The 15,508-nt window shown below is 48.8% G+C and overlaps 1 protein-coding gene across 6 annotated transcripts in view; it reads right to left on the bottom strand.

Annotated features, from left to right (window-relative positions):
• Positions 1-15,508, bottom strand: part of SLC4A4 (solute carrier family 4 member 4) — a 185,104-nt gene that overhangs the window by 134,749 nt on the left and 34,847 nt on the right. For all 6 annotated transcript variants that reach the window (XM_074588736.1, XM_074588735.1, XM_074588733.1 and 3 more), the window contains exon 2: positions 14,422-14,495. In XM_074588736.1, coding sequence (XP_074444837.1) covers positions 14,422-14,495 — 74 coding nt within the window. The remainder of the gene's footprint in view (positions 1-14,421; positions 14,496-15,508) is intronic.

The following is a 15,508-nucleotide window of genomic DNA, read 5'->3' as shown; positions in this document are numbered from 1 at the left end:
CGGAGTGCCCGTGATATCAAGATATAAACTAACAGCTATAAAGGGTTAGTGGAAATCTCTCCGGGTGAAGTTACTTTTTAGCCAGTGATATCTGGGCGGAGATATTAAAAGTTCACGGCTACACGGGCATCTCCGTCCATACAGACCAACACCTGGAGACAGCATTTAGCTCCAGCGTGTCAAGGGAAACCAGGAAAGCTACCCCAGCAACTGGAAATACCAGCTTTAACGTGGCAGATGGCATCAACCCTGCACAGGGACCGAGGAGGGGAAATCTCATCTGAGCCAAGCAGGAGCTGCAGGGCGGCCCCGGGACAGGGAGGGCAATGGCAGCCCTTCCCGAGGTTCTTACAGCCAAGATGCCAACCAAAAGCCAGATGAAAAAGGACGGGGCAATGCCCGTGTCTGTATTAAAACAGCGTCTTTTTTTGAACCGCTTCAATCCTGCGGCCAGATCGATAATAGAAACACATCATAGTAAGCCTGTAGTCTTAATACTTTAATATGCTGCCAACAGAACCGGACAATCTCTTTAATCTTTTGACCACGTGTGCACAGTACAGATTTTGGTAACATGAAACTAAATTGTATATACGCAGGCAAACATCTGCATTACTTAGCTGCTTTCCCCTATTCTGCCAGGGACAGACTTACTTAATGCTGCTTTTCCTCTTCCCACCCCCCGCCTCCTGGGCTGTTCAGGGAGGCCGAGCAGGACATTTTCCTTTTCTGCGTACTTGAAGTGCTTGGCATCTGTTTATATTGCTGTAAACGCTGAGATAAACTTCTAGGCTCCCTTCCCAAAGCGCCTGGAAGGAAACAATTGACACGTACTCTCAATGCATGGGGTTTCTGAGACACTTCCTCCTCGCCGGGGTAACGGCGCCTTTCCCATGAGAACCAGCCGTGACAAATGGCAAGGCCTGAGAAATTGAAGGTGGCACACACGCACCACGCTCGTACCCTGCGGCTCGGCAGAGGATGGGAAGCCGTTTCGGTTGACCAGAGGCATGTATTTCCCAACGCTAAAATGCGGCGGGTGAGATGCACGGCGTAGACCTGCGGGTCCAAGTGGCACCTTCTCTGTTCGGAAGGACAGCCGTGGGTTGCGGCTTCCTTGACCCTACGCCTGCTGCAGCTAAAACTTTTGAACTTTTGTGCCGGAGGAGAAACTTTACTGTGCACCAAATTCAGAGCAAAACCGTTCCATCTGATTATTAATAGAACAAGTCATGATCGGAGCGGTATTTTTCCCCCAGAGAAATTTCGGTTGAAACCACAGCTTTTGCTTTATTAAGAGCTATTAAAGAAGAGCAGCTCATGATTCAGAGTCCGGATTTAGAGTCTGGGCACGGGAGACTCTCTGAGTCAGTTTTACTGGTGAAAAGCCACTCGTGTGTTACCCAACTGAAGTTCTGTAAAACGCAGCGTTCCCTCCCTGCCTGCAAGAATATCCAAGCAGCTCCAGACACCCTGCCCCAATCAGTCAGAACCCCAAGCACGCCACCTCGGTCCAACGCCGTGCTATTTATACAATCATAGGATGGTCTGGGGTGGAAGGGACCTTGAAGACCACCTAGTTCCAACCCCTCTGCCACGGGCAGGGACACCTCCTCCTAGATCAGGTTGCTCAAAGCCCCATCCATTTCTTTTCTGAGTTATTCCATTTAAGGGAACGTGGGGGTTAAAGAAATGTAAACGTAGGAGGAAAGAAAGTGTACTGAAAAATAAAAACAGTAAGAAACCTTCAGGCTTGAAGTTTTCTGACCCGGTAAAGGTCCAGGGACCCATTAGTTTCTCGTGTGGTGTTTGCATAGTCAAATCCGTGCGTTGGCACGGCCTGATCACCTGTACCCACACATAGCTGCTCTCCTCTCAGGTGCTCGCACCCCACCGCCCGCGGAAAGCTTCACAGGGGTTTCTCAGAGAAGCCAAGACCTGCATCAAACACATCAGGTTCCTAAACCTCTATAGCCATAACTCCATCTAGGTGTTTTTGCAGTTGCTGTGGCACAAGGCTGGAATGAAGCCTCAACTGTCCATCCATGGGGATCCTTTTCTGTCCAAGGAAGAAAGGATGGCAGCCGTTCAGAGACCAAGAGGCAGGGTGTACACACAAGGCACGGTTAAATGTACGTGATGAAAAGACCTTGGGATCTGCCTGCATGAGATGTGTGCTGGGAGCGGGGGAATTGCTCACTCTCTCTGCAATCACGTCAGCCCCAAACTGGGCATCCCAAGGCCCGTGAAGCACAAGCCAGCTATATTGTTTGAAACACCTGGATCTACTCATGCTACAATACAGGCAGCAAATGACCAAAAAAAGCCCTACATCGAGAGAAATCCATAGTTCAGGTGTTGTTTCCCAAGCTAGTTCTGGAACCACATCTGCCTTAAAGAGCATTATTACTCCCTACCATGCCCTTGGTAAGAAACCAGCTCCTCCCAGAAGACTCACCCAGAATAGACCTGATGTGTGACCCACCTACGGAGAGCTGCAGAGCTCAGGTTTCTCATGAAGTTTGAATTTAGGTGGTTCTGGGGAGCTTCATTCTGCAACAACAGTCTTTCTGCAAAGCCTTTGGTACTGCATATTTCAACACATAACGCGTAATACATTACCAGTGGCCATGGTAGTGATCCAAATGTAGGGTACTACCAGAAAACCTGCGTTACAGGAAATGCAAACTGAAATCATAGCCTGAGCATGAGGAAAAAAAAGAAAAAGGAACAAAAAAAGGTAAATCAGCATATATGATTAGATTATCTAAATGTGCTGGTACCTTTTGTGCCTGAGGGCTCGGCATTCATCTGGACTCTGAGCTGAGTCTACAGCTTTCTGCTATCTCAGTCCGTGACCAAGTGCAGACTTTAAGCCTGACACTGCGTAAAACAAACTCTTTTTTCGCTCCAGATAGCTACAGCCAAGCAAACAAACAGAAAGAGATCACTTTATTTATGATCCTCTCCATTTTTAAGCACTAACTCTTTTTAAGAATAGGAAGGAATCCCTTACACGTGACCTGGGTTGTTGAGACTTAGAGCCTGGTCCAACCAGCCCATAAAGAACTCAGACTGGCACCTTAGAAGGAAACAAGATCAAAACCTAACATTAAAAATGTATAAAGTACTGAAAACGAGCTGAGTATTAGCAGTTTTCACCTGGCCCTTCTTTTTACTTTCAAGGCGCCTTTCCCAAGGAGAGAGAACAGAGAGAGAAACATTAAACCAAATCAGGCTTGGACAGGCTCATGTGGTTACAACTGACATGTCTCCACGGCCAAGCTCTTCTCCACGAGCTCTGGCCACTCGCGCCTCCTGCCCTGGGCAGCCGTGCGTGCCCAGGCTCTCCGAGAACAGTGGGGCAGGTATCTCAGGCCGCTCAAACCAAGGGCTTCGCTCAGAATCACAGAATTTTAGGAGTTGGAGGGACCTCTGGAGATCATCTAGTCCAACCCCCCTACCAAAGCAAGGTCACCTAGAGCAGGTTGGACAGGAACGCGTCCAGGTGGGTTTGGAATATCTCCAGGGAAGGAGACTCCAAAACCTCTCTGGGCAGCCTGTTCTAGTACTCTGTCACCCTCAAAGTAAAGAAGGTTTTCCTCATGTTGAGATGGAATTTCCCGTGTTCCAGCTGGCGCCCGTTGCTCCTTGTCCTATCACCAGGCACGACTGAGAAGAGCCTGACCCCATCCCCTTGCCACCCACCGTTTAGATATTGATGAGCATTGATGAGATCCCCTCTCAGCCTTCTCTTCTGTAGGCTGAACAGACGCAGGTCTCCCAGCCTTTCCTCATTAGAGAGGTGCTCCAGTCCATTGATCATCTTTGTAGCCCGGATGGATGCCCCAGCCATTTCACCTTGGGGCATGGCTGACCTATAACAGGACACAGGCAGGTGGAGGCAAGCCCTTCTCTGCCCATCTCCATCACCTAGTGATCAGCCTCCTACCTGGGTGGGATTAAAACACAGCACCCCCCCAGGCGGGGAAGCTTGACTTGTTGATGTGGCTTTTGACACACCCCAGGAGCTTTCACTCCTACCACTAACAAGTTGCTAACTTTATGAAAACTTGCTCCGTAGCGATGTCAAACATCGAGGAACCCGCACCTACCACAGCTCTGAGGTCCCACGAGACAGGCAGGGGATGCAGCCTGCCACGTGCTTCGTCAGCAGAAGATGGTATGGCACACGCTGTGGCCAAGAGGAAGGTGTCGGCGTTCCGCCAGGCACGCAGCGAGATGTGGTACTAGCCCACATGCCGCTGGGATTGCAGCCAGGCTAGCCCAGCTCCTAGCAGCTCCTTTTCAAACCCAGGGGCAGCGGCAGAAGGGTACTTCTGTGGGAGAATCCACGGAATGAAATCACAGAAAAAGCTGATGGCCCAGAAGGACAAATAAATCACAGGGATGATCCATTTTAAAAGGGAGATACTAAAAGTAGCACTAAGCAAGTCCCAAACTAAGCCCTGCTTAGTTTCAAATCAGCTCAAGAAATAAGAACAAAAGGCCACGCCGTCACGTGCCGAGTGCCCTTAACTCTACCTGATTCCGAAGGGGCTGCAGGTGCTGGCGGTGGCAGAGGAGCAGGTGCGGGCTTCTCCACCCCGACCGGCTCCCTGGCACCCAGAGGATGGCACCCACTGCCCGCCTGACACCCCGCTCCAGGGAACGGTTGGCACCACGGGGACGGGAACGGCTCTCCCGGTCCCTCCTGTACAGTCATCACGTTTCACCTCAAAATTTCCCAGGAGTGATCTTAAAGAGCATTCGTTTCCACACAGATGACAAGACAGGCCACAAAAACAACAGGCAAAAGAGAATATTTTCCATGACGTAAATTCTGGGTAGGAGAAAAGACATGGACGTTCACGACCTGCCAGTGAACACGGCTGGTTCCTGCAGTAGAAAGAAGGAACGTGATGATCTCCCCCAGCACCGTTCCTGTTCCACTCATGCCTATGGACAAAGATACCATGCCTCAGAAGAAAACAGAATCAAACCATCACCACTCCTCTGACCAGGCACACGCACAGGGTCACCACCCGCTCCCCACAGGGTTTTCAGAACATCATGATGTTCAAGTGACTGATTTTCCAGGCGAGCAAAAAATTCTCCATCGGGTAAACAGCAGAAGGATTCATTGAGCGCTGTGTTTGTTGAAATCTGGGTGACACCTAAACAAGCTAAGATACCAGTTGGAGATAAATCAGATCCAAATCCCTCCTTTTCCCCACAGCGAAATAGCCCTGTCAAGCAGCAGAACCACAGAAAAGATGCGTTTCCTTCCAAAGAGAGGGCAGCCCGCGCAACTGGAACAGGCTGAGAGCCTTGTGCCCCAGTAACGATTTAATTAGTGCAGAAACCTGCATGTAAGTCTTACAGTGGTGATGGCTGGGCACAAAATTACCGCTCTGCAAGAGGTTGCCACGAAGGGAACCCAAGGTCTTTGGAGGGACTGAGCGCAGACTGCCAAAGGACCAGCAATAGCAGGCCTGGAGCTGGACAAAGGATGCCAGTAAGGGACTGGCTGGGAGAAGCAGAAGAAATCATGTTTGTATGGAGAAGACTGGAATCAAGTAGCACAAGTCTGTAACCAGGTAGCTGATAAAAACCCAAGATCAGGAAGGCCCTCAGGCAGAAGGGCCTTTAAAACAACAGTGGTATGCGATCAACTAACTCTTCCACGGTATGTGGCCGTTGGCCAAAGAAAAGGGTCAGGGAGTCCCATCAGGTGATGGGACCAAATACTTGTAAAAGGACAAGCATAATGTTGAGTAGGGAGTTCATGACCTACCAAATGCCATCAGAACAGTCTGCAATCAGAGAGATGCAGTTAAGGGCAAAAAAGAAAACAGAGGCTCCGAGAGAGACAAAACCCAAGCTCCTATGCAACGGGGAGATGAAATAGGAAAGGACAAGATCAGCAACAACAGGGCTGTCTTCAATTCCGCCAGAACCCCCAATTCGTGGCTGAGATGAAGGTACTCAAGAGAGGACGCAGCGTCACCAAAGAAGACGCAGTTACTTAATCGAGCAGGGAACTTGTCCAAAGACCATTTTACGTATTTGGATTACTGCACGTCACACCTTAATACGCAGCCGCTTCCTAAAATGACTACCAGGGGCAGGGAACCGAGCTGGGTAGGGGAAGACAGCACGTAAATTGGAGATTTTCTTTTTTTTTCTTCTTTTCTAACATCTGGCTTCTAGAGCTTCAACACCTTCAAAAGGTCAGTTTAATCTTTATGTAAAGTGACCTCTGCAGTCTTTAAAAGGTTCCCACGTAACAACCCTATAGTTAGCCAGAAGGAAAGTCTTCCTGGCCATTTGTCTAAAGCTTGCACTTCTCAGTTTCAAACATGTGCTCGCTCGCTACCCATCGATGACCCAGACTTGAACTGCCAGATTCCTAACAAGATTCAGAGGCTGCTCCGGCGAAGCATGTCTAAAAGGTGAGTTAGCACGGTGCCCCGAAGAACGGGATGGCTCCAAAAGTCGGAGCTCACATAAAGTCAAGTCAAGAATCTCTAAAGAGGAAAAGAAAATGAAACAAAAAGAAATGAGGTCTTCATTTGACTTTTTGAAGATCCTACAAACCCTGTTTGTTTGGAGGAGCACACCACAAACTACACCAGGAACTGCTAGGAAAGGTTCAGAACACGAAGCCCAGAAGACACACGTTGATGATGGCTACAAGGTACTGCTCCATGACAGGAAAATATAAGGAAGTTGGCAATGAATTAACGGGCAGACATTGTTTAGACAGAACAATAAACATGTGTTTGGGGTATTCTCGCTGAGCTTTATATAAGCCATTGCGAGACTCTTACCCACAACGCCATAAGCTGCTTTTCTTTCTCTCTTCTTTGGAGCCGTGAGAGGTTACAGAAGCCACCGAACCTGTCCTGCGGTGATCTGATCTAATCTGGCCAGTACCGCTCGGATTCCACGGGAAGCAAAGGAAGACTGTAAGAAGGCACAGCTCTGGGGAAAGGGGCAGAGGAGGGAAGCTGTGCTGAACCGCTTGATTTAAGTTTTAGGCCAAGCTGTTCGGCAGCATGGTAACTTTGAATCTTCTGGCATCTACCTCGAGCACCGGACACAGTTTCTTAAAAATTATTTCTTTAAAATTATGTCCCCTTCTGAAACGCCCCGAACGACCACTCAAAATAGCCCATCTTGGCCTCGTTTTCCCTATTTCCATCTCATTAATTACCAAGGCTGACCACATGAATACCAAGCTGTACTTGGCACTACCGAATGCGTAGAGGCTGGTAGGTTCTAGACCACCCTCCAGTGTAAGAGCGAGCAATGGTGTATTGACCAAGGCATCCAATCACTGCCCCTGCTTCAGATAAAGAACCTCAAATTGCTTTCCAGGTACAAGAGGTGGGCTGCTCCTTCACCGCTTGTGCAGCAGGAGGGCACGCCAATGAAATTCCCACTCCAAACTCTGAAGCAAACACCGTTGGGTCTTTCCAGAGCCTGAACCCCTAATCCCCACCGATGACTGCGTGGAGCCGCTCATTGTCCAAAGCCTGAAGAGCAAACAGCAAAGGATAGGCACAGCAACAGGACCAAGATAAACCACTGCAACGTGCCAGGTGGAGACCTAACTAAACCATCATCCTGTTTCCTTGGGTTTGCCTTGCCAGGCAGCTCACGGAAAGTCCTCGTAACCGCTCGACTGCGGCACCTCATCAGTAGGAAACCAGCCCCGCTACAAGCCAACCTTGACTCCAAGGCTGCAGTTATAATTAAACACATAGAGGCCGCGGTGATGAAAGGCAGCAGGGCACCGTGAAGGAATGCAAACAACACGGTGCTCGCCGGCGGGAGCCCCATTCACAGAAAGGCCTCCGGATGCCTCTCCAGCGGCACAATGCTTCCTTGGAGGAAGCACCGGAGTTTCCTATGTCCCTTCTCGGTCCCTTTTCACTGCTACGGGAGTTCTCACAGCGTTGTTCAACCAGATCAGTCTCCAGATTAAGCCCAGCTCCACCAGATGAGAGAGGGAAGAACACTCCAGCGTTCCCTAACTACACTCAGGTTGTGACTGATGGACGTGGCAAGCCTGAAGGAACCCAGCCCTGTCACGGAGTCAGGTATCTTCCACTTTCTGCCTCAGTATCTTCCCTGTTTGATGAGTGGGTTGTGTCACTTACCTTCACTACTTTTCTATGCTTTGATTTACATCATGAAGTACATCTCCTAAAAATCCGTCACTTCAGTGAACAGGCAAAAACCCTGGCAGAGTTTGCTAAAAGAGAGCAAAAGTTTGCCAAAGAGAGCAAACACTGGCATCGCAGATGTTACAACTGCGACCGAGCCTCCCCAAAACATTTTTGTGTCACCTTTTGATTTTACAAGTCCCAGAAAAATTCGGGGCCGACATCTGAAGACTGAGCAAAGGCTGTATCGCTTCTTCAGTCTCCACCCTGAAGTGTCATATCCAGTATTATCGTACCTTAAAAAAGAGCTGTTGGGCAGAAGGTCCATACAATGGGTGGGAGAAGACAGTCAAACAAGCCTAGACTTGAATCCTAACTGAAATGACCCAGGAGAGGACCACACCATCATGTAACCAGCAGGTGCTCAACTACAACACCGGCGTGCGTGCCCACTCATGCTGGGCAGCATCTCCAGAAACTGAAGCACAAAATAAGAGAAGGCTTACGAAGCGACCTCCATAGAGTTGTTACCATGAGCACACTGAGCCAATGGAAGGCCATGCCTCTGGACTGGACTGCTCGGCACCATCCGAGTGGCCGCTCTCTCTGGGTAGTGACCAGCAGCTTCAGGATGGCTCCAGGAACCGAAAACATCCACTCAGAGAAGTTGTTCCCACCAAAGGCTCGAAGGTGCCATGCGAGGGCCACCTTTCTAATTAGCACGGCCCTCACCAAAATTCATTTCACCGCCAGGTCAGAGCACGGATGATTGTTTCTAAACCCATCAGCGATGGAAAAAGCCAGTCGTTGTCAGATGGGTATGGAAGCACCTTCCTTCACTGCCACGTACCTTACACTCAGCACGTGGCAGTGCAAAACTTATCGTGGCTTAACAGAAAACTCAACCTTTCCTTCGCAAGGGGCAAACCACACCACATATTGACTCAGCTGTTCTTACAACACTTTCCCGATTTCTCCTGCCTGCACAGCCAACTTATCGCTACCTTATGTAAAGTCAGTTTATCGGCATCTCAACTCGGATTGCAGTTTTTCTCCCAGAGCTTGGAGTAGGCGGGCATCCACGCCTTCTCACACTACCCCAGCAACTTTAAAGCTAACGCTGACTCCTGACAGCAGACAAAAAACACCTGCAACGACCAGAAGAACATCCCATGCGACCACGGGGAACACAGACACCTGCTGGGAATGGCCAATGTAAGCACGCTCCGAGATGGACTAGCAGCAGGCTCACAAATGACTGAAAAGTGATATTATCTTAATGACAAAAAAGTCTGAACTTCAGGAGCGACTCATATTTCACAGACCTCACGGCATTTGTACTACTGACTTAATTAATCCACACGCATAAAAACCGCTCCCAACTTTTCCATAGGGATTTACCGTATTATCAAAAGTCTGCAGCGAAGCCGTAGCCCTGGACCTTTTCATTTACGACAAACCAGTTAATGGCACATTTCAGTAGCCTGCAAAGTGCCACAGAGGATTAAAGCCAGCGAGAAGCTCATCCGAAATCTGTCATCCAGATACTTCAAAGCTGGGAAGATCCAAACCACCCGTCTTGTTTTTACAAGCTGTGTGGGGCAGCGTTTGGGTCCCAATCTGTGCCTGCCGTTTCCAAGTTACAGAGAAATAGAGCAAAAAGGCAAAAAGTCCTCCTCGCTCCGCTTTTGCACGAGCAAAGCCTGAGTCAGTTTTACCAAGGCAAAATTCAGCCTGCTCTATTCTTTGCATATAAATTAAAGGTACCAAAGGAAATTAATTAAGTACATTCTGTGCTGAGATTTTATCTGATTAGGTTTTTAATCATATTTATTTCAAAAGCAATTAAAAACTCTAGCTGATATGAAACAGGTCTCCTGGTTATTTCTGAAAAAGGGGAAAGTCTGCCTACAGTCAGCGATCAAAAACCGAGGGCGGGGATGAGAGAAGAAAAAGAAAACAAAGTAAAAGGGTAAAATACAGCCCATTTGTCCTACCTTCTGCCTGCTGGTAATAAAGGTAAAGATTTTCACCATTATCTCTGCCCTTTCAGCCTCTCTCTAAGTAATTATCTTGGGCTTATGGCATCACACGGCCTTCCACCAGCAAAGTGCAGCGACACAACAGGGTCGAGAACAGAAAGGAAAGAGGAGGGAATCGCGTGGGGAGCAGGCAGCTAAAATGGGAAAAGCAGTGATGGAAATCTGTTAGAAACCCCCTGTTTTAGGCTCTCTATATAGTAAATCCCATAATGCTAAGAGCACCCATGAAAAAGTTTCTATTGTAACAGCATTTTTTCCTGATTTTGCTCCTACAACGGTGGTATCTGAAATATTCTCGAGGTCTTTACTTCGGGGATGCTTTGAACGGCGGGACAAGACCCCCGAGAGGAGCGCTGGTCCCTGCGACCCACAGCCGGAGCAACACTTGTCAGACCTGAAACCAAGCATCCTCCTCCCCAGTGCCGAGGCAGGGCGGCAGCAAGCCCGGGGGGAAGTTACGCGCAGAGAGCCAAGAATACCTTATCTCAAAGGATAAGGTGGAGCTTTACTTTTCCCCTCTTGCAAAATCGGTTATTAAGTAATCTGTTTATGTCACACATACCAGCCCTCCTCACAGTGGCATTACAGCAGCATGTCATTACCTTCAAGGAAAGGAACGTGCGGTGCTCAAAATGAATGGGAATGGCTTTCTCGCGCAGGGGGCTCAGCTTAGGGCAGCGCCTCTCCCTCAGCTCCCCCAAGAAAACCTACGTTTTCACCTTTCCACGCTTCTCTTCCACACTCTGACCCCGACCCAGGATCCCTGCGGCTCTTCCTAACCGCCCCGTACTGAATTAATCAGTGGAGCCCTCTCGCCGCTGAGGACAGTAGGGGCTGAGCTGCAATGGAACAATTTTCCAATGTCAAAAGCTGGTATCACTCATAAAATAGCAACACATTCCAGCGCAGGACCAGGCTGAGGTGCCATCTTAGAAAAGCACTAAACAGCCTCTGGAAGCAGGCCAAAGGGACATACTTCTGTCAGGTATGTGTGGTTTCGATTAACATTACATTTACTCAGCAAGGCCACGACCCACAGTTGCCCCAAGCTGAGAATGTCTCAACATCCTCCTGAGCAGAAATGCCCGTTTTTTCCCCCCACTCCTTAAAAAACAAAGTCCTTCCCTCTCCCCCCCGCACCGCTACCTAATCAAATTAGTGAGCGACGTGGTAATTGAGAGTTGCCATCTCCGTCTCAGAGCCGTGATGCCAGGTCATCAGCTGCCGATAAAATGGCACCACGCCGTTTCTCTCTTCGTGCAAAAGAGGGATGCTCAAAACGACGACTTGAAAATTCCGTCTTCATGGGTTTGATATCAAACCGACTGACAAGCAACAAAAGCAGCCTGCTTTCTAAGTGTGTTACGGCCTTTCGCAGTAGGGTTTTCCCATTCTCTCCTGCAAACTCCCGCAGCTGGGGAATGCCCACCACACTGCCGGCTCTCTGCTCGTCAAGGTTACGATTCCCCTTTCCTCTCTGCCCAGTTGTTTTTCTTTCCTACAAGTTCGGTGAAATTAAGGGCAGCTTTAAAGAGCCTTCCTGAGAAATTTCATCAAAATCGACTGCTAGGTGAAAAAAATTATTGGGAGAGGAATAGAGAGAATAGGCAAAAGAGGCAAACAGCTTTATGATACGTATGGTATTTCCTCATGAAAGCAGGCTAAAAAGGCTACCAGAAAAATAAAAGACATCTGGAGGTAACAATCCCACTCGCTGTTACCTTCTCCTACAGAGGATAGAACTACTGTAAGCCTTTTAGAAAAGCAAGTTGTAGCTATACCCCAAAAGTGGCTGAAGTAATGGAGAGCACTTCAGAGCTAAAGACCCTCAGGTCTCCAGACAAACCCTCTCCTTGAAACCACTCCACCTGCAGTGCAGAAACGCAGCAGAGAGACTTAAAAGCACCAAGTGTTCGCCAAAGGTCTGCAACCCGATGTTTTAGCCCTTCCATCAGATATTAAACTGAAAGAGGGGGGATTTAGATGAGATATTGGGAAGAAATTCTTTGCTGTGAGGGCGGTGGGACAGTGGCCCAGGTTGCCCAGAGAAGCTGTGGCTGCCCCATCCCTGGAGGGGTTCAAGGCCAAGTTGGATGGAGCTTGGAGCAACCTGGGCTGGTGGGAGGTGTCCCTGCGCAAGGCAGGGGGGTTGGACCAGGCGATCTTTAAAAGGTTCCTTCAAACCCAAACCATTCTGTGAGTGTACAGCTCATCCTATCCACGCAGACGATGATGCACATTAGACACACACATACATTAAGTGTACTCACGTACAAGGCACAGATCTGTGTGAGCATCAGGTGTAGCTGAGGACACGCGTCTTCCCTTCTATGGCAAATAAGACCTCTTCAAAGTGCCAAAGCCTTTAATGATTACTTGCACTGTGGTAATGCCCCAAATTTGCCCAGTAGGCTACGAGTTTAAGGCTGTCCCACTCCAGAACTGTGGAGCATCCTACAGGCACCATACATACACGGGGACACCAACAGATGCTACACCGTCGGCCCATCCCCGCCACAGATGGCAGCTCCTTTTGGGATTTAGCTGGGTCATTCGCGGAAGCCTGGCGAGAATCAAGGCGCTGCCTTCAGCAGGAAGGAGGGACTGAGCCGGTTACGCAGCTCCGGGTCTCCCCGGAGGCTCAGACAAGCAGCCACAGCTCTCAGAGGCTGGTCCTGTGCAATTACAAACACTTGCTTCACCTCCTCGTCTCCTGAGCCCCATGAGATGCACCTGCAACTGCTCTGTTAGCCCAATTATAATCAAAGGAGGGTGTCTACGTTGAAAGACCAAGATAAACACACCGCAGCTACCAATATGACTTAAAGCTTTAACCACAGCCTTTTTCACGGCACCCGCGGAGCGCTGAAAGGACGCTCCCGCACCCCTCGTCACCATCAACAATTTTTCTATTATATTCCTGGGGCGGCCCATATGGGGCAATGCACACCACAACAGCATGTGGCAACATTTAAGACGGTAAAATAAATGTTTTCTCCCTCTCAAATCTTCTGCTATGCCAAAGTATCAATTTTCCTACCAGCAGAAGGCTCATTCCAAGCCAGCAGACATCAAATGGCTTAATTAAACCCAACGCCATGATTTATAGCTACTGAGCACAGATGACTTCATACAAGAGCAGAAGAAAACACAGCCTTTTCCATCGAAATGACTGGTTTGATTTGCTGGAAGTGTTCTAAATCCATCTTTTTGGAGATTATTTTCTTTCCTACTGCTTGATCCTTTACCGTCCACTACCAGCAACACTGACATGGCTGCAACCCTGCGCTTTCCAAAACATTTTAAACCCCAAAGCCACAGGCATTTGTTTGCAAATAAAGAAATTTGAATAAAATTAAATACCTAAATCAAGAGGGAAGGATAGCACTGGGAGGTGAAACTCTTCTCTTCTAGGTAGAGTACGTACCCTATCGTCCTTTCCTCCTCCTCCCCCACTCGTTTATCAAGCACACGGTCAAACTGATCCTCATAAACCAAGGAAAAACAGAATTTCCTGCAAATAATTCATTCCTATCAGCTTAATCACCTTCCACCAACAACCTTACACTAAACTCCTTTAAATTCCTTTTACCTTTGGGATTTCACAACATTTTTAGTTAGAGAGAAAACAAAAACACTTTCAAAGGAGCCGACTCCTTTCTTAAAAAGTGAAGAAACTGTTTGCTCAGTTAAAAAGTTCCTCCTCAACGGGGAAAAAAACCTTCTCCCTGTGCCTCCTACGCTAAAAGGATAACCCAGGCAAACATCCACCCGCTGCTGTACGTCCACCACGGACCCTCGGTACAAATCCTGTTGGTTTTTCCAGTTCGTTTCTCCATCTGCGGCACCTGCCACCGAATTCCAGGACTTCCAGGCGTGGTGGCGACACGCGAGTGCTGCCAAAACAGTATTCACCAAGGTGAAAAACCCCAATAGCCCCGATATTTCACAGCCAGCCTGTGTAACGCAGCAAACACGATTTTGTGGGAATGTGCGCCAGCAGCACGTAACACCATTCCCTCCTGAACTGAAAAAGAGGATTTCTTTAAAAAGTCAGTTTTGCCCCGCTCCAGCTTACCGCCGTTTGAGTCAGTTTTAGGATTAATCACTCGGTAAAAACAAAGGTGCCTTTTTTCTCTGCTGCGTGACAGACAAACAGAAATTGCCAAGGCACCCTTTCTCCCCAGCAGTCCAAGGTCTCTTACCTTCCACTTCTTCTTCGTCACATACATGTTTAAGGAAGGAAGCCCCTCTATCCAGTACTGCCTCGTCCTCCATCCTATAGTAATAGAAAAGAAAAAAGGAATGCTCAGACTTCTCCTGGAGCGAGGTGTTTGAACCAGCCCAGGTCCTGGGCAGGTTAACTTGCAAGCTGTTGTTCATGTTCCTCTGGGCTCTCCTGCTCTCCTTCCAGCGCCTGCTGTGCCTTCATAGAGCTCCTCTCAAACGCCGTTCGGTTTAAGCTGGCCTCACGTCGCTCCAATTCTAACCTTGAGAGGACATCAGTGGTGACAGGTGTGAGAAAGGTAATCCCGGCTAGAAGTCTTTGGGCTTTTTTTATTTTTTTCTTTTTCCCGTTTCTTGTTGCTTTTGTCGGGTTTTTTTTCCCCCCTCCACCTTTTTTTCTAAAACAGGACGTACACACACGCACACACAGAGGCAAGTTTGGGGCTGTCTACGCAATAGCCAAGAGTTTGTGGAACTCCAGGATGCTTTCGAAGTGCTTCAAAAAGACCCTGGCTGCAGAACGGCGTCCCCAAGCAAACACACACACTACACACACGCGGGCAAATGCCCGGGGGGAGACCAGCCTCTTAATACACTTGTCTGGCGGGCGGCGAGCCGCCTGTCACATGCCGGCCTTACAGAAATCTGGCATACGCGGATTATCCGCAGACCCAGCTACAGTCAGCCAGACCACGGCGGCAGTCATTTATGTGTGTCACCCATTCATTCATCTGTTTGGGGACGGCTTTTAGGAGTTTGCCGCCTTCCCCCTCCCCTTTTCTCTCCAATTCTTATCTCTCTGTGTGCTTACCCACTTCTTCGCTCTCTCTCTACCTCTCCTAATTCCACGCCTCCGCCCCAGAACTCCACAGAACCGTATTTCACCCACAAAGCAGGACCCTGCACGGGCTTTCCCCGGGTTCATCCGCAAACGCGCGTTTGACAAGGAAATGCTAAAATAACAAAGGGAAAAAAAAAGAAAAATCTAGCCGTATTAAATAATCTCCTTTCATATCGCTTAGAGGCTAAGCGCACAGGTGCTGCTCGCTGCTGGGCAGTCACCGG

Source organism: Larus michahellis, chromosome 5 (genome assembly GCF_964199755.1).
Source record: "Larus michahellis chromosome 5, bLarMic1.1, whole genome shotgun sequence".
NCBI classification, from domain to species: domain Eukaryota; kingdom Metazoa; phylum Chordata; class Aves; order Charadriiformes; family Laridae; genus Larus; species Larus michahellis.
This window is presented reverse-complemented; position numbering and strand designations above follow the sequence as displayed.